At 37.2% G+C, this 22,895-nt stretch overlaps 5 protein-coding genes across 6 annotated transcripts; 4 read left to right on the forward strand and 1 right to left on the reverse strand.

The window, feature by feature from the left end:
* Window positions 1–214: 214 nt before the first annotated feature.
* LOC106718900 (protein krueppel) lies at window positions 215–2,280 on the forward strand. The gene has a single exon (XM_014513101.2). It carries the CDS (start codon window positions 300–302, stop codon window positions 687–689), a length of 390 nt encoding a protein of 129 aa, XP_014368587.2. The 5' UTR covers window positions 215–299; the 3' UTR covers window positions 690–2,280.
* A 5,135-nt stretch (window positions 2,281–7,415) lies between these two features.
* Window positions 7,416–8,800, forward strand: LOC106718939 (cytochrome c oxidase assembly protein COX11, mitochondrial). Its single transcript, XM_014513142.2, has 4 exons — window positions 7,416–7,746; window positions 8,028–8,183; window positions 8,260–8,427; window positions 8,545–8,800. Exons 1-4 carry the CDS (start codon window positions 7,510–7,512, stop codon window positions 8,686–8,688), a joined length of 705 nt encoding a protein of 234 aa, XP_014368628.2. The 5' UTR covers window positions 7,416–7,509; the 3' UTR covers window positions 8,689–8,800.
* Window positions 8,801–9,161: 361 nt separating this feature from the next.
* On the reverse strand, window positions 9,162–13,970 carry LOC106718917 (tektin-3). Of its 2 annotated transcripts, none has more exons than XM_014513119.2 (11): window positions 13,731–13,970; window positions 11,609–11,748; window positions 11,285–11,536; window positions 11,119–11,209; window positions 10,908–11,049; window positions 10,718–10,815; window positions 10,391–10,510; window positions 10,120–10,252; window positions 9,812–9,942; window positions 9,524–9,678; window positions 9,162–9,386 (listed from the first exon to the last, which is right to left on the reverse strand). In XM_014513119.2, the coding sequence occupies exons 1-11, from the start codon at window positions 13,773–13,775 to the stop codon at window positions 9,176–9,178; spliced, it is 1,518 nt and encodes a 505-aa protein (XP_014368605.1). In that variant the 5' UTR covers window positions 13,776–13,970; the 3' UTR covers window positions 9,162–9,175. The 2 variants fall into 2 exon arrangements, with proteins under 2 accessions (XP_014368605.1, XP_014368606.1); XM_014513120.2 differs by lacking the exon at window positions 13,731–13,970 and adding an exon at window positions 11,826–11,863.
* On the forward strand, window positions 12,187–18,911 carry LOC106718918 (cytosolic Fe-S cluster assembly factor NUBP1 homolog). Its single transcript, XM_014513121.2, has 9 exons — window positions 12,187–12,363; window positions 12,442–12,522; window positions 12,878–13,038; window positions 14,893–14,994; window positions 17,108–17,198; window positions 17,382–17,453; window positions 18,010–18,203; window positions 18,272–18,461; window positions 18,792–18,911. Exons 1-9 carry the CDS (start codon window positions 12,333–12,335, stop codon window positions 18,821–18,823), a joined length of 954 nt encoding a protein of 317 aa, XP_014368607.2. The 5' UTR covers window positions 12,187–12,332; the 3' UTR covers window positions 18,824–18,911.
* Window positions 18,912–19,427: 516 nt separating this feature from the next.
* Window positions 19,428–20,826, forward strand: LOC106718937 (FAD-linked sulfhydryl oxidase ALR). The gene is made up of 3 exons (XM_014513141.2): window positions 19,428–19,762; window positions 20,026–20,225; window positions 20,390–20,826. The coding sequence occupies exons 1-3, from the start codon at window positions 19,646–19,648 to the stop codon at window positions 20,550–20,552; spliced, it is 480 nt and encodes a 159-aa protein (XP_014368627.2). The 5' UTR covers window positions 19,428–19,645; the 3' UTR covers window positions 20,553–20,826.
* Window positions 20,827–22,895: the final 2,069 nt, after the last annotated feature.

Here is a 22,895-nt window from a genome sequence, read left to right on the forward strand (position 1 = left end):
GCCGCCCGCACCACCGTGGCCGGCCACAGCACACACACACACACACGACACTCGGCTCGCTTTACTTCCCAATAAACGTTTTGAGCTCCTCCTTGTTTTGTTTCTTTTTACTTTTCCTTTCGCTTTCGTCACAGCACTCGGTGGTCACACTCACAGTAGTATCTAGTCTATGTACGTATCTATGTATGTGTATGTATTATGTATATATATTTATATAGTATGTATGTATTTATGTATGTATATGTAATGTTTGCTTGTTGCGTGTGTGTTGTCGAGGGCGCGGCGATACCGAGCGCGGCATGACGTGGTGGGTGACGTGGGTTTCAGGGCCGGAGGACGTGTCGTTCTCGCGCATCGGCGGGCTGTCGTGGGAGCAGTGGTCGGCGCGGCTGGCGCTGCCGCTGTGCGGTGGCGTGCGGGGCGGGCGCGAGGCGGCGCGGGAGCCGCGCGACGGCCGCGACGCGTGCTTCGCCTGCCCCGACTGCGGCCGCGGCTACAAGCTCAAGTCGTCGCTGCGCAACCACCAGAAGTGGGAGTGCGGCAAGGAGCCGCAGTTCCAGTGCCCCTACTGCGTCTACCGCGCCAAGCAGAAGATGCACATAGCGCGCCACATGGAGCGCATGCACCGCGAGCTGCACGTCAAGCCGGAGCCCTACATCAAGCAGGACAACGTGGACGCGTGCATGTAGCGTTTGACAGATTGTGATAGATGTGATGCAAGCCTTGTGATAGTGGCGCCGGCCGAGGTCGCCGGTGAGGCCGGTGACGCGCTACATACCTACCGTACGATTTTTAAACTCATGACGAATTACTGTTAGTATTTGCGCTGATTGCACTATTTGCAGCGGTGCTACCGACTGTTGCATTTATTCACTATACGTTAAGAAAAGTGATTTCGTGTCTAGGTACGCTTTTTTTATTTTTTTATATATATATTTTTTTATATGTACAGCATTTTACTGTATTTTATCATTCTTGGTTTACTCGAGTAGGTAGGCGTTAGTTTCGATAGACGGATTTCCTCGCGTAGGAAGCGTATTTTGTATTTGTTACCAATCGCAGTTACTATTTGCTAAACGAAGGCGACATCTTTGTGACGGGTCGGCGGAGCCGCCGCACTCCGCCTGCGCTACCCCGCGCTACCCCGCGGTATCGTCTCGTATATCGTAGCCTAGTTTTAATCGAAATGAAGCTATTTTCGCTTAGTTAGCAAGCTCTAGTTCTTTGCCATAATGCATGTTCCATTATTTTGTAATACTCAAATAAGTTAATTTTTAATGGATTATTTTTAGATCTCTTTACGTGTAATGCATTTATATTAAATTAAGAACTCATTTGAATTATATTTTGATAATGTAACGCGAACATTTAGAGAAGCTCTCGATAGATAGATAAGTTCCTCGTGATGAAGTATTTAAGTGGAGGTTTCCTCGACTCCGGGACCAATGCGGTTGTTCAGAGACGTCTCTGCGAGTGCCTTATGTCGTAGTTGTTGACGTGGACTTGTAAAGTCGAGCCACTGCCATTCAAATATATATATCGAAATCGTGCACAAAATGTTTGTTACGTTTGATGTTGTAATGAATCTTCCACGTAGTTACTATTAAGTATTTTATACATTACCATTTAGGAATTATAAGAATTAGTCTGTAGTCGGGTAGGCAGATATACTCAATCGATCAAAAGCCGTTTTATTTTATAATTTTAAAGTTAGATCGTCAAAATGTTCCTTAATATTGTGTCGTATCGAGATTCGAATGATGTACGTGTGTAATTTGGTGCGCGTAGAAACAAACTTGCCATTGAGTATTTCTGCATATTTACTACATAATTATTAGATATCCGTCGGAGTTACCATCGTACAATCAATGTAAAGTTCACAAAGTACAAGGATGCAAGTCAATTCAATATAATAAGTGCCTTTGAAACGTTAGTCATTAGGATTTAAAACATTTCAATGCGAGAAATTGAAATAGATGAATATGTAACTTGTTATCGCTAAATATCTAGGTTGTGACAAACATTCGAGCTATGACATTTGTACTATAACAAATTCCTGACAATAATGAGTATTACATAGCTGTGATAATGATACTCTAAAACCTAGTGATATATCACTCGTTGAGTTCTATGCCAAGTGAATGCAAAACAAACTTTTCCCACTTAAACAATAATGGCTCCCTACAATATTTGCGATACTAGACACAATGAGATTGTCAATAAGAAGTTACAGTGATTAAATGCATTTGATTGTATTTTTATAACCTTTTTGTATTTTTAATAAAGTTGCTATTCTTGATAAATATTTGTTTCAATGTGAATTATTGTTATTATAACCTGATTGTATAGTTAGTTGTAAGTGCTAGAAGTAGTATTAACCTCTTGGGTGTATTGGTTAACTGTAAAAATAACTGCATCTATTAATTATATATATTTTGTATATATTTTATATCTTAGAATAGTTTTGTGCATGTATCATATCTTAATGCTACTTGATTAAGTAAACTTAAAATGGTAACGGTACAGTTTGAAAGACCATTGCCAATTTAAGTTTGAATAGGTGGATTCGGTCGCATGCCCTCTGGAATTGAGATACAATAATTAGATAAATATCAATTAATACCCTTAGACATTGATAAAAGCAAATTAATGGGAGACATGGTGCATTATCCTAAGCTTGCGGCACAATATTTTCCTATAAAATACGGTGGCTTCGCTTCGGCACACGGTGGTAGCGGGCGCTTTGTTTATTTGCACGTATTTATTTTGTATTTGCTCACATTTCAGTTGCACAGTTGTACTCGCCTTATATATTGGGTTACGGTACGTCGGGGCTGGCGGCGGGGGGCGGGGGCAAGGCGCGCTGGACTCTGCACGAGTGCGGAGACTGCGGCAACAAGTACAAGCACAAGGGCTCGCTGCAGCGGCACATGAAGTACGAGTGCCGCAAACAGCCCAGCTTCAAGTGCCCCTACTGCGTCTACCGCGCTTACCAGAAGCACAACCTGCTGCTGCACGAGCGCCATCTGCACAAAGACCTGCCCGAGAAGGTCGACTTCGTGTCCGAATGACCGCCCGCCCCACAGGTCTCAGTACGTTTGACCTTCACTAACCGCCTTTCTATCGTACAACGGTAACCGTACTAACTCGCCATTCAACTCGTCGTACTAGCGACCTGTTTGTACCGCGCCTAATTCTACGCACTCACCCACTAGTAGCATGCTGTTCTAATCTAGGAGTGGTCTCCTTTACTACTAGTTTTTGTATCTAGATAATAAGTAACTGAAACCATTTCCTTTTTCTAATTTATGTGTCCAAATTATACGCACAAATTTGTAAATACCGACTTTTCTTTTGCAGTCCTTTGGCAGAAACAAAGGAAGCGGAAGATTCTTCTACTTAACTCGAAGATACAAGACACGATTGGCGAGATGCGGGAAATTTTATTATTACTTGAATTTTAACATTAGATATTTAAGGAAAATTCAGTCTTCCCACTAGCAACACTTTAAAGTTACCTTTAGATATAACTTAAAAACGTGTAGAAAATCTTTTGTAGTCTTGCCATATCGAAGTTTACACAAGTAGAAAGACATTGTTGGAAGTAAACTAATTGTTTGTTTTTATCGTTTTTCAGATGTATTTTGCCTTACTAATAATAAATTATCAAAGAAACATACAATGGCAGCTGTTAATTAAGTAGTTTTATCATTTTGATGTTCTGCGGGTATAAAATACGTAACATTTTAGTATGAAGGTGTTGCCAGAACAGAAGTTGTTTCTGGGAATATCGATTTTGAGATGTTAAATTTATAAATAAGGCAATTTTGTTTTCGATTTTTATACATATAATTTGTTACATTTTCTTGTTCTCGTTATAAATATAAAGCGTGTGTCGGTTGTGTTACCAAAGAAATTTATCTATTAATACTAAAATTCTATAAATGGATATTTGTATTATAGCGTTCAGTATTTCTGTTAACTTATATTATTTTATGCATTTGTTACTGTTATATAAGTTACCTATAAAGTTCAAATTAATATCCAAGCAATATTTAAAACCAAAGACTCTTTCAGTCGAGTTTAGTTTTGTAAGAAATAAGTGCCTTGAAACCAAAATAATGTTAAGTAACTAAATTATTATTATTCATAGTTAAGTTTTTATTAAAAAAAATGACTCAAATTATATTGTGTACATAAAATTTGATTAGACATCTAAAATAGACATTTTTAAAAGTGTGTCCAACTCTTAATTCAAAGAGTACGTTATTTATAACGTATCATTGAAACGCACACTTTTCTGCAGAGAAAACTTTTTTATAAATTTTTACAGATTTTTTATAGAACATATGCACTGGCATAGCAATAACGAAAACATTTTATTTAATATAATAAAATAAGCATAATATTTAAGTGTTAAGACCCACCAAAAACTAACAATGAAGAAAACAAGTTTTAAACTAACACAATTACTGTATACCTTTATTTTGTTATAACCTGTAAATTATATAAAAAATATTTATACACGGTAATTAAAAGCCAAAGAAATGTGTCTACTATAGTCTAAAATTGTTTTTCCCGTCGAATTAATCGGCCTATTGATCAGTTGGCCAAATTAGATTTTGTTCCTATCGGTCCGATTGATTCTATAGTTCGTCCCAATGGGAAAATCTCCCATTAGGCCAAACGATCAGTGGGACGTTCAACCCAACGGGAAACACCCCTACAATGTAATTTATTGTGTTCCTAAAGAAATTGTCAATTCTCTATGTGCCTTAACTAAATGTTAACAATATTTTTATAAGATATATCGTGTGATGTCTGACCTGGTCAGATTTATTTACGTCTGGTAGCTTATTTAGCATCTTAATGGCTTAATCTGTGCAAGAATTTAGTCGAAAATTGCGCAACCCTTTTAGCAACCCTATAAAGAATTTGAACGTTAACCATTAATTGTACGATTCTACTTGAAAGCGAATTGTCGTGGGTACTTGTACTCGCTGGAGACCTAGGATTGGCAGATAGGTTTTAATAAAGCAAGACAATATGTAATAAAACAGTTGGCATTGTGAGACGTAGATAACATTAAATTGAACAAACGTTAGACCGCAGCAAATTAGTGAAATCTAGGCATTGGGTAATCAGTTTTTAAAGAAAGAAAAAACAAGGGTCAATAGTGTAATAGAAAAGAAAAAGTCCATTTAGAAAAACTTTACTAACGTCAAGAGTAGTTTTTCGAGGATCCCTATACTTTCCTAATTATTTGTGAATATCTGTTACTATCAATTTAATTCAAACAAATATGAAAATAAGGTGTAATTTTCAATTCAATATTTTCACCACAGAAGATTATGTAAGACTAAAGTCAGTGTGATTCCAAGCACAGATGAAGCGAGAAAAATGCATAATAAAGTAAACTAGTAATTATTAAATTGCAATATTTTACTAAGATGATAATAATTCTGATATAATGTTACCAAGAAAATGTCATTATTTTTGTGAAAATGAACGCACAAACGTTAACAAATTGTTGATGTATTTTTTAGTTCAAATGCATAAAGCGTGTTTGGTTTGTTTTTTTTTTAATTAATGATTATGCATGTGAATAAATGTTCTTGGTTTAATAAAAATTCTAGTTTTTCTGGTCGAGATCCTTTACGAAATATATCAATATGTTATAAAGCACAGTAGTGATTTAGTAGGTAGGTAGTCTACAAAGAACGCCATAGGAATCTGTTATAAAGCTTTTGAGCGTTTGATTTCATTGTTACAGGTGAGGTGGATTTCTTTAAAACGATGATGCAAAACATGTTGCCTATCGTGCCAATGAAGACTAAAAACTACTGGTCGCGGTATGAAACTAGTTTCGAGTGCGAAAAGTGCAAGAGGAAGTACAGGCACAAGAGCACCTACAGACGGCACGTCACTTACGAATGCGGCAAGGAACCTATGTTCAGGTGCCCTTTCCTGGAGTGCACTTACAAAGCGTATCAAAAGACGCACACAGACGCCCACATCAAGACAAAACATAAAATAACGGCTTTAGAATACAAGCGATGATATGCGTCGAAGTGACGATAACTTTGTGATATTAATTAAAGTTTAAGTAAAACTGACTGTTTTATACTTCAGTAATGTACACCTTGATTGGCAAAAAGGACGGTATACCTAACAATGCAGTGATGCTGAATTAAATTTAGCTTTTCTTATTGGGAAATGGAACAAATAAATAGTATTTTTAGAGATTGCATACTATTTCGCAGTCGTACAAACGACCCGGCTCAGTCCGTGTCCTCTTTCCATCGCGCTAAAAAAAATCCGACCTACGCGTCTGCAATTGCGGATGTCTATGAGTAGCGGTCGCTTCGCTATTTCGGCGAATTCAGGTGGTCACTTGCTCGTTTGCCACCTTATGATATTGAAACAAATAACGAATCAAAATAGCATTTTATATATTAAAGTATTATGTTGTATAAGGAGCCATATTGCGAAAAACCTACGGAACAGATTTCTTGTAGTAGCAACTTAAATTTATGCCTTTAACTAGAGTGTTCGGAGCACTAAAGTGGGGCGTGTTGGGAAACCCCTGGCCACTGGAGATCTTTTTGTGACAAATTGCCACGGTTGTCATTTACATAAAAAATAAATCGAGTGCAACGTCTTTCCTTATGTTTATTTCTTATACTTTTCAATCATCTTACGATTAAATGTCAAATTTGTATGAAACACTCCATCTAGAGCAGTGTTTCCCAAGGTGGGGCGTTATCCCCACCTGGGGGTCATTTGGATTTAGAGGGGGGCAATTCGGAGATTTAAAAACTTAAGGCTACATCCTTACAATGATAGCCAGTGCTAAAACGTTTAAATTTTTTGGCTCTAAAGCCAAAAATCCGTTGCATTTAAACTATTTATATGTGTTTTCGTGTTTAAAATTTTTATATGAAATTGATCTAGTCAGCCAAAAGCAGTATTTAATTATTTCTCTAACATTGTAAATTTAGGCCTCGAGAGAAATTTATTTCTAAACAAAATTTATAAGGGGGCAATAGTCATGTTCATCCTAAAAAATGGGACATGGATCCAAAAAGGTTCGGAAACACTGATCTAGAGATCTCCATTATACCTTTGGGTACTAACAATTTCACTAAAATTTAGTTTTGTAATTTTTGAATTGGTAATTTGATAAGTCAAAAATACTTTTTAAATGACATCTGTAGAATGTTGCAATATCAATGAAGATTGTGGCGCCCTCGAATCGAAATCGCCCGCGAATATTGTTATATTTTTGGTCATATCATTTATTAATCCTCTTCTGTTTGGTAGTTTTTCAACAAAGAGTAAGTTAAAGCTTATAAATTTGTATTAGATTTTGGACGAATTACATAACCATATGATTTTGACATTTAACGTCAATATAACAAGATTTGACAAAAGCCATGGTTTGGTTATGAGGAAAAGTCCTTATTATTTTTAATTATAAATGACTAAATAAAAGCATTATAAAATAAGATGAATCGACTACTTTGTATGAATAGGTGTTTTTATAATTTGCGGCAAAACCGAGTCCTTAATCTGGTGCCAACTTTATTAATTCCGGCGAAAATTATACCCAATGTTTGTGTTAGTCGGGGAATAAGTAATGAACGGAAAAAAATAAGATCAACACTTAATTATATGATAGCTCTTGGTATAGCGACTGTGGGTTTAAGTTACGCAGCAGTGCCGCTTTATAGAATATTTTGTCAGGTAAGTTAAACTTATAATTCTATGGTATTCAAAGGTGTTATTGTTTTGAATTAAAACATAGTAGTAATACTTCGTCAAAGTAAGCAATAATTTTACTTAATCGTCTTTATAAAGGAACCTGAATCTTAAGAGTACAAGTCAAGACACAAGTATTAGCCCCTAACTATATGTTTTGTTAGTGGTTAGATTTATAACTCTTCTATGGTAGGTATAATTTTTTTAGAAAACAATCCAGCTCTGCCCTTTAAATTTTATTCAAAACATTTGTTTGTATCAAATAGGCATACAGTTATGGTGGCACAACAGGACAAGCAGAGCCTGCGGAGACAGTCAGCAACATGAAGGCAGTGCAGGAGCGGCCAATCAAAGTGCGCTTCAATGCTGACGTAGCATCTTCTATGCAGTGGAACTTCAAACCACAACAAAGTGATATTACAGTCAGTATAAAAGCATTTAATATATTCTAAAAATAACATAGCATTATTTTAATTTTTGAAATTGAATATTTTACAGGTTTTGCCCGGAGAGACAGCGCTTGCATTCTACACAGCACGCAACCCAACAGATAAGCCTGTTGTAGGTATTAGTACATATAATGTCATCCCGTTTGAAGCCGGCCAGTACTTCAACAAGATACAGTGCTTCTGCTTCGAGGAGCAGATGTTAAATCCACATGAACAGGTACGACCCAAATTGAAATTAAAAAATTATAATACACATGCAAGAACATTATTGTTATCTCTATTTTTCCAAAGACAATGAGAAAATGATACTCATGTTATGCATATTTTGTTGTAGGTAGACATGCCAGTGTTCTTCTACATTGACCCCGAGTTCACAGAAGACCCCAAGATGGAGTATGTTGAGGAGATTGTGCTCTCTTACACATTCTTTGAGGCCAAGGAAGGTGTCAAGCTGCCGATACCAACCTTTGTGAAGTAAAACAGGTTGTACAAGATAGTGAAATATTCATGAGACTATGACAGTGAAAATATGTAGTTTAATTTGTGCAGTATTTAAGAGTTAGGTTATTTTTAGGCACAAATATTGAACTAAGAACTTATTCAATATAATTTTTGTTATAATTGAAAATGAAATAAAATGTTTGTGTTTTTTAATAGTTGCTTATTTGCATGTCTTGTAGATAATTAAATCCTTAAATGAAGACACGAAATATTATTTTCTGGTTGTCTATTGGTTAATATGATCGACGGAACTGCTTTGATAATATCCACAATGTTTATTAAATCTCAATCAATATTATCATCATTCACTAATTTATTCATTTCCTTTGCAAAACATCGATAATTTTCATAATCGGATCGCAAACTATTCGATAACGGGAGTCAAAACTAGTGGGAGTAGTAATGTTCAAAATAATACTATAGAAAACGAAACAGATTTATTCTGAAATATAGTTCTGTGAGCGTTAAGCTTTGATGGCGGCGGTGACGGGGTACCCGCGGCGCAGGCCCATGCACTGGTCGCGGTCTATGAAGAGCGTGGCGGCCTTGTTGCGGAGGTCGGCCTCCAGCGAGGCGCGCACGCCCAGCAGCGTCTGGTGAGTGCCCTCCGCCGTCGCGATCTTTGACCGCAGCTGCTCCATCGTCTCCTGCAGGTCGCACACCTCCTTCACCAGTCTACGAAAGAATTTCTTGTTAGTGGGTTTACTTGCTCTGTGGCAAGTCGCATTTCACTCTAATTTTTACTTGCTTGTGCCATAAAATAATGTCTCAATACAGTATGGGAGATATTGATAAAGAGCAAGGGCAGTGACCTGGTCTGGGCGTAGTCGCGGCACTTCTCCAGATGCGGGCGGTTGGTGCGCGCCTGCAGCCGGCTGTGCGCCACCTTCATGGGCTGCAACTTGTCCTCGATCGCCTTGTTCAGCAGCTCCAGTGTCTTCTCGATGTCGAATATCTCGTTCTGGACCTACATACACATTTACAAATATATTTATCCGTAAACTAGCACCGGATCGCTTAACGTCAGTATATAAGGAAGAAGATTTTGAAAATACAGCTGGAGACTTTTCGACCACACAATAAATGCGATGCGAAGGTACCTTGTGCAGATGCAGCTGCAGCTTGTTCTTGATCTCGATGGTCTCCGCGATGCGGCGTGTGAAGGCGCTGTTAGTGTTGCTCCACTGGTCCCAAATCTCCGTCGCCGACACGTTTATCAAGTTATCCGTGTCTGCGAATCATTTCATTTTATAACCATTACAAACCGCAGGAATATAAACGAGACCACGGTAATAATCGTTCTTTATTAATTCGTCAGACGAAACTCACACAAATTGGATAGCTATCCTATCTCTCGTAAGAGTTTTCCGAAAAAATAAATAGTTATGTGGTGTGTGCGCGGCCTCACCCGAGAGCATCTGCACTGCCTTGGCGCGCTCGGACTGCGAGCGCTGCAGCGTGGCGGCGCTGGCGGCGGCCCAGCGCTGCGCGTCGCACACTGTCGGGTCGTAGCGCTCGATACCCGCATAGAATTGTAACCCCTGTGGGGATATTAAAATCAAAAAACTAAATATATATTTTGTCTTTGTCCCATTAAAACTAAGTAGTGGTAAGCTAATAAAATAACTAAGTACGACAGCTAATCAACCATAGTGATATTCTAATGTTCTTTACTTGACCTTGGAGAAGTTGTTGAGCTGGTGGCACATGTTGTCGATGCCGAGCGCGTACTCCTTGTTGCGCATGTCGCTCTCCAGCTCGTGCTGCGTCGCGCGGCAATTCTTGGCCTGCTGCCGAACCTGCACACAACGTATTCTCTTGGCTACGAAAGTAGAAGATAGTTTTCACTTGTACGTACAAGTAGCATGAATTACTAGCCTAGTTTAGCTTTAGCAAATACGTGACTTCCAATAAATTTTGAAAAAGTGCCATCCTTCATTCCATCCAGTGAGTCATAAAATTATAAAAAAAGATAAATGAAAGAAACACCGCATTTCATAGTTTACCTTTTCCAACATATTTCGGAACTTATCCTGGCATTCGCGAAGGATCGCCACCTCCTTGAGTAATGACTGTTCTACTGTGTCGTGCACTTGCTCCAAACCTACGACATATAACAAAACGAACGAGTAGAATATGCTAAGAAATGGCCGTGTCAGAATTATCACACAAAGCAATATCGGAGCAGTGTTGTACCCTGTCTCTTTTCGCGGTGGTAGAGGCATTCCTGCACAATGTGCAGCGGGCCCTCGATGCCGGCCACCGCGCGCTCCAGCTGCCGGCGCGTATCCGTCAGCCGCTCGCATGTCGCCACCAGCCGCTCCATCTCTATCGCCACCTGCACAGAGCACCGGTCGTCTAGCTCCCGTTACATCGTGCATACAACACTGATGTGACTCCTCGTTACCTCATTCCGCCAGAACGTGGTGTCCGTGATACGTTCGCCGATTTTCCTGCCCGAATCCCGCTGACCTTGCGCGCCAATTTCGTCTGTCTCCCTGTGACGAAAAAGAAAAAATATGTAACAACTTAATTTTACGTAAAACTAGCATTTCTTAAAAGTGCGTTTTTACCGTAACATCCTCATAATGTCATTTCGGACTCTCTCCGAAAAATTTCTCTTGGCATCTGACTCGTTGTAATTCCTGATACTGTTCTGGTTCCACTCGTGCTGTGTGTATCGTGTGTAGAGCGCGGCGCGCGCCGCGTGCTCGGGGCTTCGGTCGAACCCGGTCACCAGGTTGGGAAAGCGCAGTGGCTCCGCGGCCATACCCTCCGACGTGTAACACGGATCCACCATAGTGTTTGTTATAGGTTGCGAGGGCCTGGATACATATGTTGTACGTTAGTAGCAGAATCTGCAACGGTAGCTGTTGAATAAAATAGTTGATACTTACATAGGTGTTACTTCTATTTCTTCGTAACCCATGATAGGCCTCCAAGGGTGTTTTTTTGGAGTATGGAAGCAGTAACCTACTTGTGGCGGTACACTCGGAGTGCTCCCAGTTGGTTTTACTGGGCTCCATTGTTGGAGTTGCTATAAAATTCAAAATTGTGATATTAATAAACTTATTTTAAGATAACAGCCAATCAAGTAAATGATTTGTTTCATACCGTACACATGGAAACTTCTTTAGCCATGGTGATATAATAAAAATATGTAAATATATTAAATTAAATTAGTATAAAAATTAAATTACGTCATTCCAGTATAATTTGAAAAAATAATGTCAGCTATTCCGGAATCACGAACAGCTACGATTTTAACAGTATTTCAAAAATTACTTTAAATGCGAGAGAATACATTTTAATATATTACTGGTATATTAAAATTGTGATTCTAATAATATTCCAATATTTAAAGATTTCAATAATAAGTTATTGTAGCTTTTTAAGGATAGTGTAGTATTCTGTGCACAAACACTATTCTTAAACGCAAATTACAGTGTCAATGTCACCGCAAATTGTCAAAAATGGTTTTGTCATTAAAACAACATTTCATTTCAATTTGATTTCAATCACAAGAGCAAGTTGCAGCTATTGTGTAGATATTTATATTTACATAAAACCTAAGTTTTAAGCGAAAAAACGTCTAACATACAGGAAATAACGTCGACAGCAATGAGTAACGTCCCTGAAAATGCACCTAACCGTAATGTTTTTATTGTTATCAGATTAATATTCAGAAATGTTGTAATTTTTTATAATTTCCCCATTTATTGTACTGTAGATTGCCCTGGAACCCAGAGCGAGGATGCGGGGAAGGCGTCAGCTTGTGCAGGTTGCCCCAATCAGAACATTTGCGCGTCAGGTACGTTAGACTTTGAGCTTTCAAAATAAAAACATTTCGCAATACTTGCATTGATTATATAGTTGTAACGAAGGGCATATCTAACGCATAGATAAACAAGTTTTTGTTTAACCCATGGTATTATTATTATATGTTGTGATCTTAAATAGTAAATACCATTTATTAATATTTTATTAAATGGATTTTATGCTAAAGGCTATTTTTCACAGGTTTGTTAGTTTTGCAAAATTGTCAGAATCAAGCAATTGTTACAAATGTGACACTAAAAATCTTACAGAATACTAAAAAGAATATTGTTAATTGTATCAAGATTGTATAAATAACTACATCAGACCTAATGAAGCTTTATGTACAGGTGTGCCAGCAGGACCAGACCCTGCAATAGAGTTGATAAAGAACCGTCTCAGTAATGTGAAGCATAAGATCCTGGTGCTGTCAGGCAAGGGTGGGGTGGGCAAGAGTACGCTCACCTCCCTACTTGGGCATGGACTGGCTGCAAGGTTTCCCGATAAGAATGTGAGTTGCTACCTTACTTATTTGATTGTTAAGTTAAAAATAAAACAATTTAATTTTGACCAAAGAAATATAGAATCTTACCAATTTGTGAAAAAACTTATAAATGTAGCTAATGTGGTTACTTACACTAGATGTGAAATTTAAAGCTGTGTGCTTAGTTCACTATTCAACAGTTTAGTATTGATTTGGTATTTTAAGTTAGAACAAAGTCATCTAAAATACATTTATTGTTGACAAAAAATTTTAATACTGTATAAAAATGTATTTAAAAAAATTTACATATAAACTTGTTTTCTTTACAGAAGAATCTCTTTTTGTTTTAAATATTTATAATAGGATTTTATTGACCTCATTTTATCTTGCACTTTAAAGTTAATTGTATATAATGTTCTCATTTATATGAGATGATTTTCAATAACAACTATTTAAAATGTAAGATTAATTATAAACAATGACTTAAAATAAAAAAAAAACTAGTCCTTTAAACTTAATTGATATTTACCTTTGGCACTAGTGTTGTAGTCGCGCGAATTTTTATTCGGAACTAAAAATAGGCGATTTCGTGTCATAGTTTGTATTCACCATATATTATGTACATTTAGGGATAAGTTTCTACCACTCATCTCACTCAATTGGCGGAAAAATGTTACGTGTAATTTTTATTAATTTGCAACAATTAAAAAAATCTTTACCCTGTTATATCTCGAGCGTCTTTCGTAAGAGTTACCGAAGTCCATTCCAATAGAGAGGGCTGGTGTTTGTGAGGTAAGGCGCCGCGTATCGATTGGCGGAAAACACGGCGGCAGGCGGCACCGACTGGCACCTCCGCATACACTGGATATAGGCCATCAAGGATATAAACAGCATACCGATTACGTATTATTGCAAATTTTTTTTTTTGTTAAAATATATAAACGATCTGAATATATTTAACAACCCCGTAAATCGTCTTTCCGTGTGTTTCTCGTTAAAAACTTGTCTCGAGGATACAGAGGTCCAGGTTACGTCAACTCAAATCATAATAAAACAAGAAATATTTTTGAAATAAGAAATATATACTGTTAATAAAAATTTAATGTCTGTGATATAAAAAATCCTGAAATTTATTTATTTTCGTCGCTTATAAGGAAAAACCATTTTTATGAAATTTTTGTCTGTTTGTACTTTCAAAGGTAGTATATCCATGCGGTAGTTACTTAAGTCATATTTTTCCATGCCATCGTATTCGCGACCAACAGCTAGTCTGCACTAATATAAAAAACTTGATAGTTTGTTTGGATTGAATAGGCTCCGAAACTACAGATTTAAAAATATATACTACATTTATACATTTTTATAATTCCGCGCAGACGAAGTCGCGGGTAATTGCTAGTAAACAATAAATTTGTTGTGCACTAGAATAGAAAAAATAATTTAAAACCTGCCAATCAGAAAATTCCAGCATTCTCGCTTGAAGGTGAACCACAACTATTTCGATCTAATCTGTTGTTACACGCATTTACAAATTAAAAAAAAAACAAGTTTACAATAACAAGGGCACACGAGAAATGTTTATTTTGTTTGCTGTCTCTCTATATCACTTACAGAAGTACACGGAATAACCTTATAACATTGTGTTAATATTTAAATTGATATTATGAGATAATTTGAAACTTATTTAATTATAAAATCGAACCTTCCGTAGAAAAAAGTTACATTTCTTATTAGAACCATTAATAGATGTAATTATTTTGAAGGTTTAAACTTCCGATAACCCCTTTTATAGCAGTATCCATATATGAATACATATCGTTTGCTAGAAATGTATTAATTAATTATGTGACGTGCAATGAAGTAATAAAGTCGTTTTTTCAGATCGGCATTCTCGACGCGGACATCTGCGGGCCGAGCCAGCCGCGCATGCTCGGCGTGCGCGGAGAACAAGTCCACTATTCCGGCTCTGGATGGTCACCTGTTGTAAGTTAAACAACTTTCATTTTAAAGACATTTATTACTTCTATATAATCATTCGTAAAATATTTACGTATTATTATTTTTTCATTTATAGGTTCAAAGAAAGTATGGTCTTTGTTTAATAATTATGTGCCGGCGTATAAATATTAGGTCCTTACATATGAAATTGGCGTTTTGTATGGGAGGAACAAAAAGTCGAATATTTTTTAATATAATATATTTAATTAATCAAAGTATGAACCATTATTTTCTATGCACTTTTGCCATCTCATAGGTAGTTCATTGATCCCTTTACTAAAAAAACCAGTCGGACGGGAATCAATAAAATCTTTGAAGGCGATTTGGACTGCCCCATCGGAGTTGAATTTTTTCCCTTGCAAGAAGTTATCCAGATTTCGAAAAAAATGGTAATCTGTTGGAACAAAGTCCGGGGAGTACGGAGGATGTCTTAGACTTTCCAATTGAAGCTCTTCTAATTTAGTAGCCGTCTGTTGCGCAGTGTGTGGTCTAGCGTTGTCGTGAAGCAGCAGTGGCGTGGAGCGATTGACCAGCCTAGGTTGTTTAGCCGCTAGCTTTTCCATCATGGTTTGCAATTGCTGACAATAGACATCAGCCGTAATAGTCTGGCCAGATTTGAGAAAACTGTAATGAACAATACCGGCACTAGTCCACCAAACGCTTACAAGTAACTTTTTTGGGGTTAATTTTCGCTTGGGGCAGGATTTGGCTGGCTGGCCAGGATCCAACCATTGCGCTGAGCGCTTCCGATTATCGTAAAGAACCCATTTTTCATCACAGGTAATGATTCGGTTTAAAATACCTTCATTATTGTGCCGATTTAGTAATGTAACGCAACAGTCGACGCGCGTTTGCCGGTTTGCTTCAGTCAATTTGTGATGTACCCACCTTTCAAGCTTTTTAATCTTCCCAATTTGCTTCAAGTGAATTAAAACAGTTTTATCACTAACATCGCAGCCTGCAGCTAACTCGGACGTGGTTTGCGATGGATCCGCTTCCACAATAGCCTTCAACTCTTCATTATCAAGTTGAGTCTCAGGCCGTCCACGGGGCTTGTTCTGCAGATCGAAATTTCCAGAACGAAAACGATGGAACCAAAAACGAACTGTGTTTTCTTTTGCAACACGACCGCCATACACATCATTCACCCTTCGAGTCGTTTCCGCAGCACTAGTGCCACGGCGGAACTCGTACTCGTAAATAATGCGATATTTTAAGTTTTCCATTTTGTAAAATGAGTGACGCAAACAGAAAAAAACAGAAGAAAAAAAAACAAACGAATGACGGTCATCGAACCACAAATACATGAGTCTATAGCTGTACAAATTTGAATTTGGAATTCCTTACCAAAGAGGAGAAATTCGTGATTAAAGTGGCCAGTACGAAAAACGCCAATTTCATATGTAAAGGACCTAATATTTAAATCGATTCTAGATATTTTTCACAGAATTGAAACATCTCTATACAAAATTCTACTTTTTATAGATTGACATCAAATCAGAGTTTTGAGTTATCGCGGTATCTTATCTGCAGCTACATATATAAATATACAGTTTCATGGCGAACACGACACTTGAAAAGGCTCTATAACTTAATCCACGCCCTTACTCAGTGTTGATATGAATAGAAAAACACTATTTAGTCTCTAGGAAACAGTTGATCCCTAATTATCCTGAATTACCTTATTATCTATAAGAGTTGCCCGCGACTTCACCCGCGGAGATATTAAAAAAACTAGTAAAAAATATAGCCTATGTCACCCAAGGATAGTGTAGTTTCCCAACAGTGTAAGAATTTTGTCAAATCAGTTCAGTAGTTTCGTAGCCTATGCAAACAAACAATCAATCAAATCTTTCCTTTTTGTAATACTGTCTTTTACCCGCGACTCCGTCCGCGCGGAAAAAAAATAGAAAACGGGGTAAAAATTATCCTATTCCTGGTTCTAAGCTACCTGCACACCAATTTTCAGTCAAATCGATTCAGCCGTTCTTGAGTTATAAATAGTGTAACTAACACGACTTTCTTTTATATAGATATATAATTGTCTGGCTACATCATAATTAATTGCGAGGTTACAATTAAAATTGTTTGTCGTCAGTACGTGGGTGATAATCTGTCGCTGATGTCTATCGGCTTCCTACTGGGCAGTCCTGACGACGCCGTCATATGGAGGGGGCCCAAGAAAAACGGTGAGCCTTAACTCAGATAACATGGTACTCAATCAAACTTACGACATTAGTATCGTACTAACAAATTTTTTTCTGCCCTTTAACATTTTTAATTAACTTTCATACTTCGAAAATAAGTTAAAGGGGATGATTTCGGGAGCTAAGAGCGACGTTGTAATGTTGTAGACTTGTTGCATTGCTCAGGTATGATCAAGCAGTTCCTGAGCGAGGTGGAGTGGGGCGAGCTGGACTATCTGCTCATTGACACGCCGCCAGGTAACGCCCGAACATATTACACACGTAGACCGTACACATTGCACACGTTGACCGTACACATTGCACACGTAGACCGTACACATTGCACACGTTGACCGTACACATTGCACACGTTGACCGTACACATTGCACACGTTGACCGTGCACATTGCACACGTTGACCGTGCACATTGCACACGTTGACCGTGCACATTGCACACGTTGACCGTGCACATTGCACACGTTGACCGTGCACATTGCACACGTTGACCGTGCACATTGCACACGTTGACCGTGCACATTGCACACGTTGACCGTGCACATTGCACACGTTGACCGTGCACATTGCACACGTTGACCGTACACATTGCACACGTAGACCGTACACATTGCACACGTTGACCGTACACATTGCACACGTTGACCGTGCACATTGCACACGTTGACCGTGCACATTGCACACGTTGACCGTGCACATTGCACACGTTGACCGTGCACATTGCACACGTTGACCGTGCACATTGCACACGTTGACCGTGCACATTGCACACGTTGACGGTGCACATTGTCGAGGCAGGCACGTCGGACGAGCACCTGTCGGCGGTGCAGTACCTGTCGGGCGCGGGTCTGTCGGGCGCGCTGGTGGTGAGCACGCCGCAGGAGGTGGCGCTGCTGGACGTGCGCAAGGAGCTGCACTTCTGCCGCAAGCTGGGCGTGCGCGTGCTCGGCGTCGTCGAGAACATGGCCGTCTTCGTCTGCCCCAACTGCAAGGTGCGTCACCTCACACGGCAGACATTGTATAGGTTGTGTTGTATGACTCGTGTGTGTCTGTGTGTCAGAGCCGCAGCGAGGTGTTCCCGGCGACGACGGGGGGCGCGGGGGCGATGTGCGAGGAGCTGGAGGTGCCGCTGCTGGGCGCGCTGCCGCTGGAGCCGCTGCTGGCGCGCGCCACTGACACCGGCCACAGCTACCTGCAGCTGCACCCGCCCGCCTCGCAGACCCTCGCCGCCATGGAGCAGATACTTGACAGTACGGCCCCGCTCTCACACACTAACTGCTTGCTTGTGTTGCTGCACCACTCCTACAATTTATATTTATATTTTCAATATGTCACATCAGCAGATATGCATCTTCTCCCTGCTGTAAAACTGTATCTCGAATTCCGATTTAAATATTGAATTTAATTACATTAAAGTTAACACGCATTCGTATAATCCTCGCAATCGCCACCGACTCTACGTCGCCAATTTAGCGAAAAAAAAGATATAAAAATGCGATACGTCATACTTCTTAATGGCGCGCAATCGTTTAGAAATACGCGTTAACCTTTACTATAATGTGATATATTTAATGTTTCAGAGATCGTAGCGGCGTGTGAGAGCACCAGTTGAATTTTTACATTTGCTGTCTTTCTGATGACTGTTTAATTAACATAAAAATCGGACAAATAAAAATTCTGTTGAGCTTTCGAACAAATATCGTATGTGGCATGAATTTTTAGTAAGCTTTACAATTTAATGTAAGTTATATTCAAATATATTATGTATGTTATTTAAATGTAAGCTAGTCAATCTGTTAAAATAATTAAAATATATTAAATATTGAAGACATTATTTATTAATTTTTATTTTCCCTCCTCCTGTCTCCTTTCCGAAATGTAACTTGTGCTTGTGCCTAACTTTAAGTCCAAGATAAAGTACATTCGCTCAAAAGTGATTCCATAACGAATTTCAGAAATGTAATATCTATTAATCGATTTACATGTGTGCAATTTGTCTAAAATATTCAACCGCACTTACCTTTTTCATGATGAAAGGGTTTTTTATAAGTATTCTAAAAAGAACTATGTCATAGGAAAAAATAGTAATAGATAACTGATAGATATTTTCTATTCTACGATGTTGTATTGTAAAATAAAATATGGAAATATTTTTGTAATCGTATTATTTTCTTTGCATAGCACACTAGATAATTAATGTCATGTGAAACGAATTTACTTTGACATATGACAACAAATGACAATTTGTTGATCGGGGCGAAAATTTTAAATTTAAAATCTTATTTTGCAAATTACTTTAAAATTAACAAATTAAAAAAAATCGTGTACTAAACGCAATCAAAAACTAAAAAATGATCTAGTGTTCTATTAAGGTAGTGATGTTGCGCAATTTTAATTTTGATTTCATGAGGACGAATGAAGAGTTTAGATAAATATGCCTTCTCATGACGAGGAAGATAAGCCTTGCAGAGCCTGCAATGACTTTAAAACGTGGTCCAAGAAGCAATCAAAAACTAAGAAAGAAATACCTGCCCCGCAGACGAATGCACCGGTAAGGTTATGCAGATAAGGTTTAAGGTTACTTAAAATCCTCTGAATCCCTTGTGAAAAGCATAATATTTGTACTTATAAATTATACTTCATAATATTTTCGAGAATTTTAACCAAAATAAATAATATAATAATAAATATTTAATGTTACGTAATATTTAAATGGGACGAAAAGATATCGATGTAAATAAGGTTAACAAAAACAATGTATCAATTATTTTCTTCAATATATTCAAAAAATAATTTAATACCAATCTATTTTAGTCCACAGAACAAGAAAAGAGAAAGGAGTGTCCTTTGGACAAAGATGAGTTAGGCACATCAACATGGGGATTCCTACATTCAATGGCGTCATACTATCCCGAGAAACCCTCAACATCACAAGCAAAAGACATGGATAGTTTTTTCAAACTGTTTGGAGAATTTTATCCATGTGAGCCATGTGCTATAGACTTTAGAGAAGAGTAAGGATTTTATTTATTTTAACACAAAAACATGACAGCTCTTAAGATGCACTTTGCAATTGCTTACTTGTTTCATTTGTATATTAATACTAGTAATTTGTAGTTAATATGTTTGATGAATTCTCTACTATGAAAGATACTTTATTATTGATTTTTTTTTTCAGCATTAAGGCACATCCACCAAAGACAAAATCAAGAGATGAGTTAGCAAAATGGTTGTGTGAAAGACACAACACAGTTAACAAAAAGTTGGGCAAGCCTATGTTTGATTGTAGCAAAGTGCATGAGAGATGGCGTGATGGCTGGCCGGATGGATCTTGTGACTAGCATTTATTACTTGAAAGTAGTCTGCTATGAACATATGGGATAAGGGTTCTTAGTCCAATATTACTTTATATAATATTTTTATTGTACAGTTATATATGCAATTTTGTTTCTCAACTTAACATATGATGCCAACCACTTTCAACTTACTTTTTGGAACTAAATCCAAGTTTTAACAATCAAGTATAGCTGAAGTGGTTTTGTGGATTTTGTTCATCAACCACCAAACATCAGTACTATCTAAAATCCAAGTGTGAAGTAACAAGCAGCATAATATTACACACAGAGCTGGGCATTAACTCGTTAATCCGTTAATCGTTAATTAACGAAGTTAACATTTTGCTTAACGGATTAACTTTTAAGTTAACTTCAAAAAGTGTTAACGCTTTTGTTAACTTCCGTTAAACTCAACTTCCGTTAATAAAAGTCCGTTAATCGTTAAATTAGGAACTTGGAGACGTGCTATCATTTTGTTTAAATTACGTGCCACGCCACGCTCGTAAGTTCAGCTATTTTGGGCGACTGTCGGCGACTCTAATGGTGAACAAACGAGTTGATAATTGATATATGTAAAGTTCGCGTGCAAGTGTCATGCATCAGAGCGTCCGGGAAAGACGTGACCAACAGGACAAAATCAAAAGAAGGTTCGAAATAGTATATTTCATTACGAGTATATAAAAGCACGAGTATGTAATAGCCCACATTCCGAACGCTCTTCGTCCCTGCATACGCCACTTTTTGAGCAACTGTATTAAAACATTTTTTACTCGTGCTTTTTCTTTAGCTTTTCCAAACTCGTGCGTTCTCTTTCCCAACTGTCAAAATAATGTCTGTTAAAAAGAAAAACCAACCACGAAGTTTTTATAAAAAAAAATCATTGAAGTTTTTATGATTCATGCAAATAGTTCTAAAAAGAAGCTCCTAATTTGGTACAATATCAAATTTAATGATTTTATTCAATGAATTAGGTTAGGTTTCATTTTATTTCATCTCATTAAATTTAATTTTCATTTCATATCAATAAAAATAATCTATTGAAGACTTGGCTGTTTGGGCATAGTTCCCTTTGCCTACCCAGAATGGGTGAAGAAAACAAAAAAAAATCTCTGTTTGTATTCTTTTACGGTTGGTGACATTTTCCAAACATTTTAGTTATAGTTGAATTTAGTGTGTTTTTATTATTCTGTTAAATTGCTTCATTTTTTCACTGTATCAAAAATAGTTGTTTAGTACACATGCGAAACTGTCATTACAACTTGTTCCAACTGTCAACTTGTAGACATTTGGCGGAACTCTTTGCAATGACAGGCTTTCCGCACTCGTAATGAAATACACTATAATGCATTCATACTTGTCTCTAATACTAATGTGTTATAGAATGTATAGTCAAATTACTATTTTAAACAAGTGTCGCCACAATAAGTGCGAAATTAGTATGTATAATTTTGGTATGGTTAACTGTTAACGATTAACTTTAACTTGCGTTAAATTTTCGAGAATTTAACGCTTTAACGATTAACGAAGTTAATTTTTTAATTAACGTATTAACGATTAACGAAGTTAACTTTTCGATTAACTGTGCCCACCTGTGATTACACAATATTGTTGTAAATAGAGGCTTGTATATAACGGACTTTATTACTGTGTATATAACATATCTAGTTTTTTGTACCAGAAAACTTTAAAGCAATTCCTTTTTTAATCCATTGGGCTCTTTTAATATATGGTCTTATATTTGTAGTTAATAAAAACAACACATTAAATTTCATATATAATATAATATCTTTATTAAAGTGATGAATTTGAGGTTACTTCAAATATTTGATACAAATTTTTGGTATTAAAAGTTTATAATCAAATTAAAACTTGATATTTTGAATATAATATAAATGCAATAAATGTGATAAGTACAATAATATGCTGTGAGTTTCATACTGTTGTATTTGGAAGTGTTTTAATTTTACTGACTGTTTACACTTGTAGTGGATACAGATTGCATAACAAACTGACATGAAGATGTTTTGTACAGAATTAGTTATAGTATCATTTGTTATAATGATAAAAGTTAATAAAATCACTGTTTTTAAATGTTGTTTTATTATTGGAACGAAGTTCCTTATCGCGCGTTGTGAAAAGGGGGCTAGACGGAAAAAAATCTTACGAAAAGTTGTCACGACACTTTTTGCTGTAGTAAGCTATTGTAAGCTGTGCGGCGTCGCATGTTTCTCTGTCTGTCTCTCTCTCTCTTATAGAAAGCAAGCCAGATATTTTTATTTCTATTTCGCATTGAACAGTGTGGTGTCGCGACTTAAAAAAAAAATAATAAAAAAAAAATTATTACAATTC

The sequence above is a fragment of the Papilio machaon genome, chromosome 12 (assembly GCF_912999745.1).
Source record: "Papilio machaon chromosome 12, ilPapMach1.1, whole genome shotgun sequence".
Classification (NCBI taxonomy): domain Eukaryota; kingdom Metazoa; phylum Arthropoda; class Insecta; order Lepidoptera; family Papilionidae; genus Papilio; species Papilio machaon.

Bases quoted from the DNA above. Each gene is read 5' to 3' on its own strand.
- LOC106718937 (XM_014513141.2), top strand. From the start codon at position 19,646: ATGCCTTCTCATGACGAGGAAGATAAGCCTTGCAGAGCCTGCAATGAC. The intron at 19,763-20,025 runs GTAAGGTTATGC...AATCTATTTTAG, and splicing joins CCCCGCAGACGAATGCACCG to TCCACAGAACAAGAAAAGAG. The intron at 20,226-20,389 runs GTAAGGATTTTA...TTTTTTTTTCAG, and splicing joins GCTATAGACTTTAGAGAAGA to CATTAAGGCACATCCACCAA.
- LOC106718917 (XM_014513119.2), bottom strand. From the start codon at position 13,775: ATGGACTTCGGTAACTCTTACGAAAGACGCTCGAGATATAACAGG. The intron at 10,816-10,907 runs GTACAACACTGC...TATATGTCGTAG, and splicing joins CCACCGCGAAAAGAGACAGG to GTTTGGAGCAAGTGCACGAC. The intron at 9,679-9,811 runs GTACCTTCGCAT...ATGTGTATGTAG, and splicing joins TGCAGCTGCATCTGCACAAG to GTCCAGAACGAGATATTCGA.
- LOC106718918 (XM_014513121.2), top strand. From the start codon at position 12,333: ATGAGTAACGTCCCTGAAAATGCACCTAACC. The intron at 17,199-17,381 runs GTGAGCCTTAAC...TGCATTGCTCAG, and splicing joins GAGGGGGCCCAAGAAAAACG to GTATGATCAAGCAGTTCCTG. The intron at 18,462-18,791 runs GTACGGCCCCGC...TTAATGTTTCAG, and splicing joins CATGGAGCAGATACTTGACA to AGATCGTAGCGGCGTGTGAG.
- LOC106718900 (XM_014513101.2), top strand. From the start codon at position 300: ATGACGTGGTGGGTGACGTGGGTTTCAGGGCCGGAGGACGTGTCGTTC.
- LOC106718939 (XM_014513142.2), top strand. From the start codon at position 7,510: ATGAATCGACTACTTTGTATGAATAGGTGTTTTTATAATTTGCGGCAA. The intron at 7,747-8,027 runs GTAAGTTAAACT...TGTATCAAATAG, and splicing joins TTTATAGAATATTTTGTCAG to GCATACAGTTATGGTGGCAC. The intron at 8,184-8,259 runs GTCAGTATAAAA...AATATTTTACAG, and splicing joins CACAACAAAGTGATATTACA to GTTTTGCCCGGAGAGACAGC.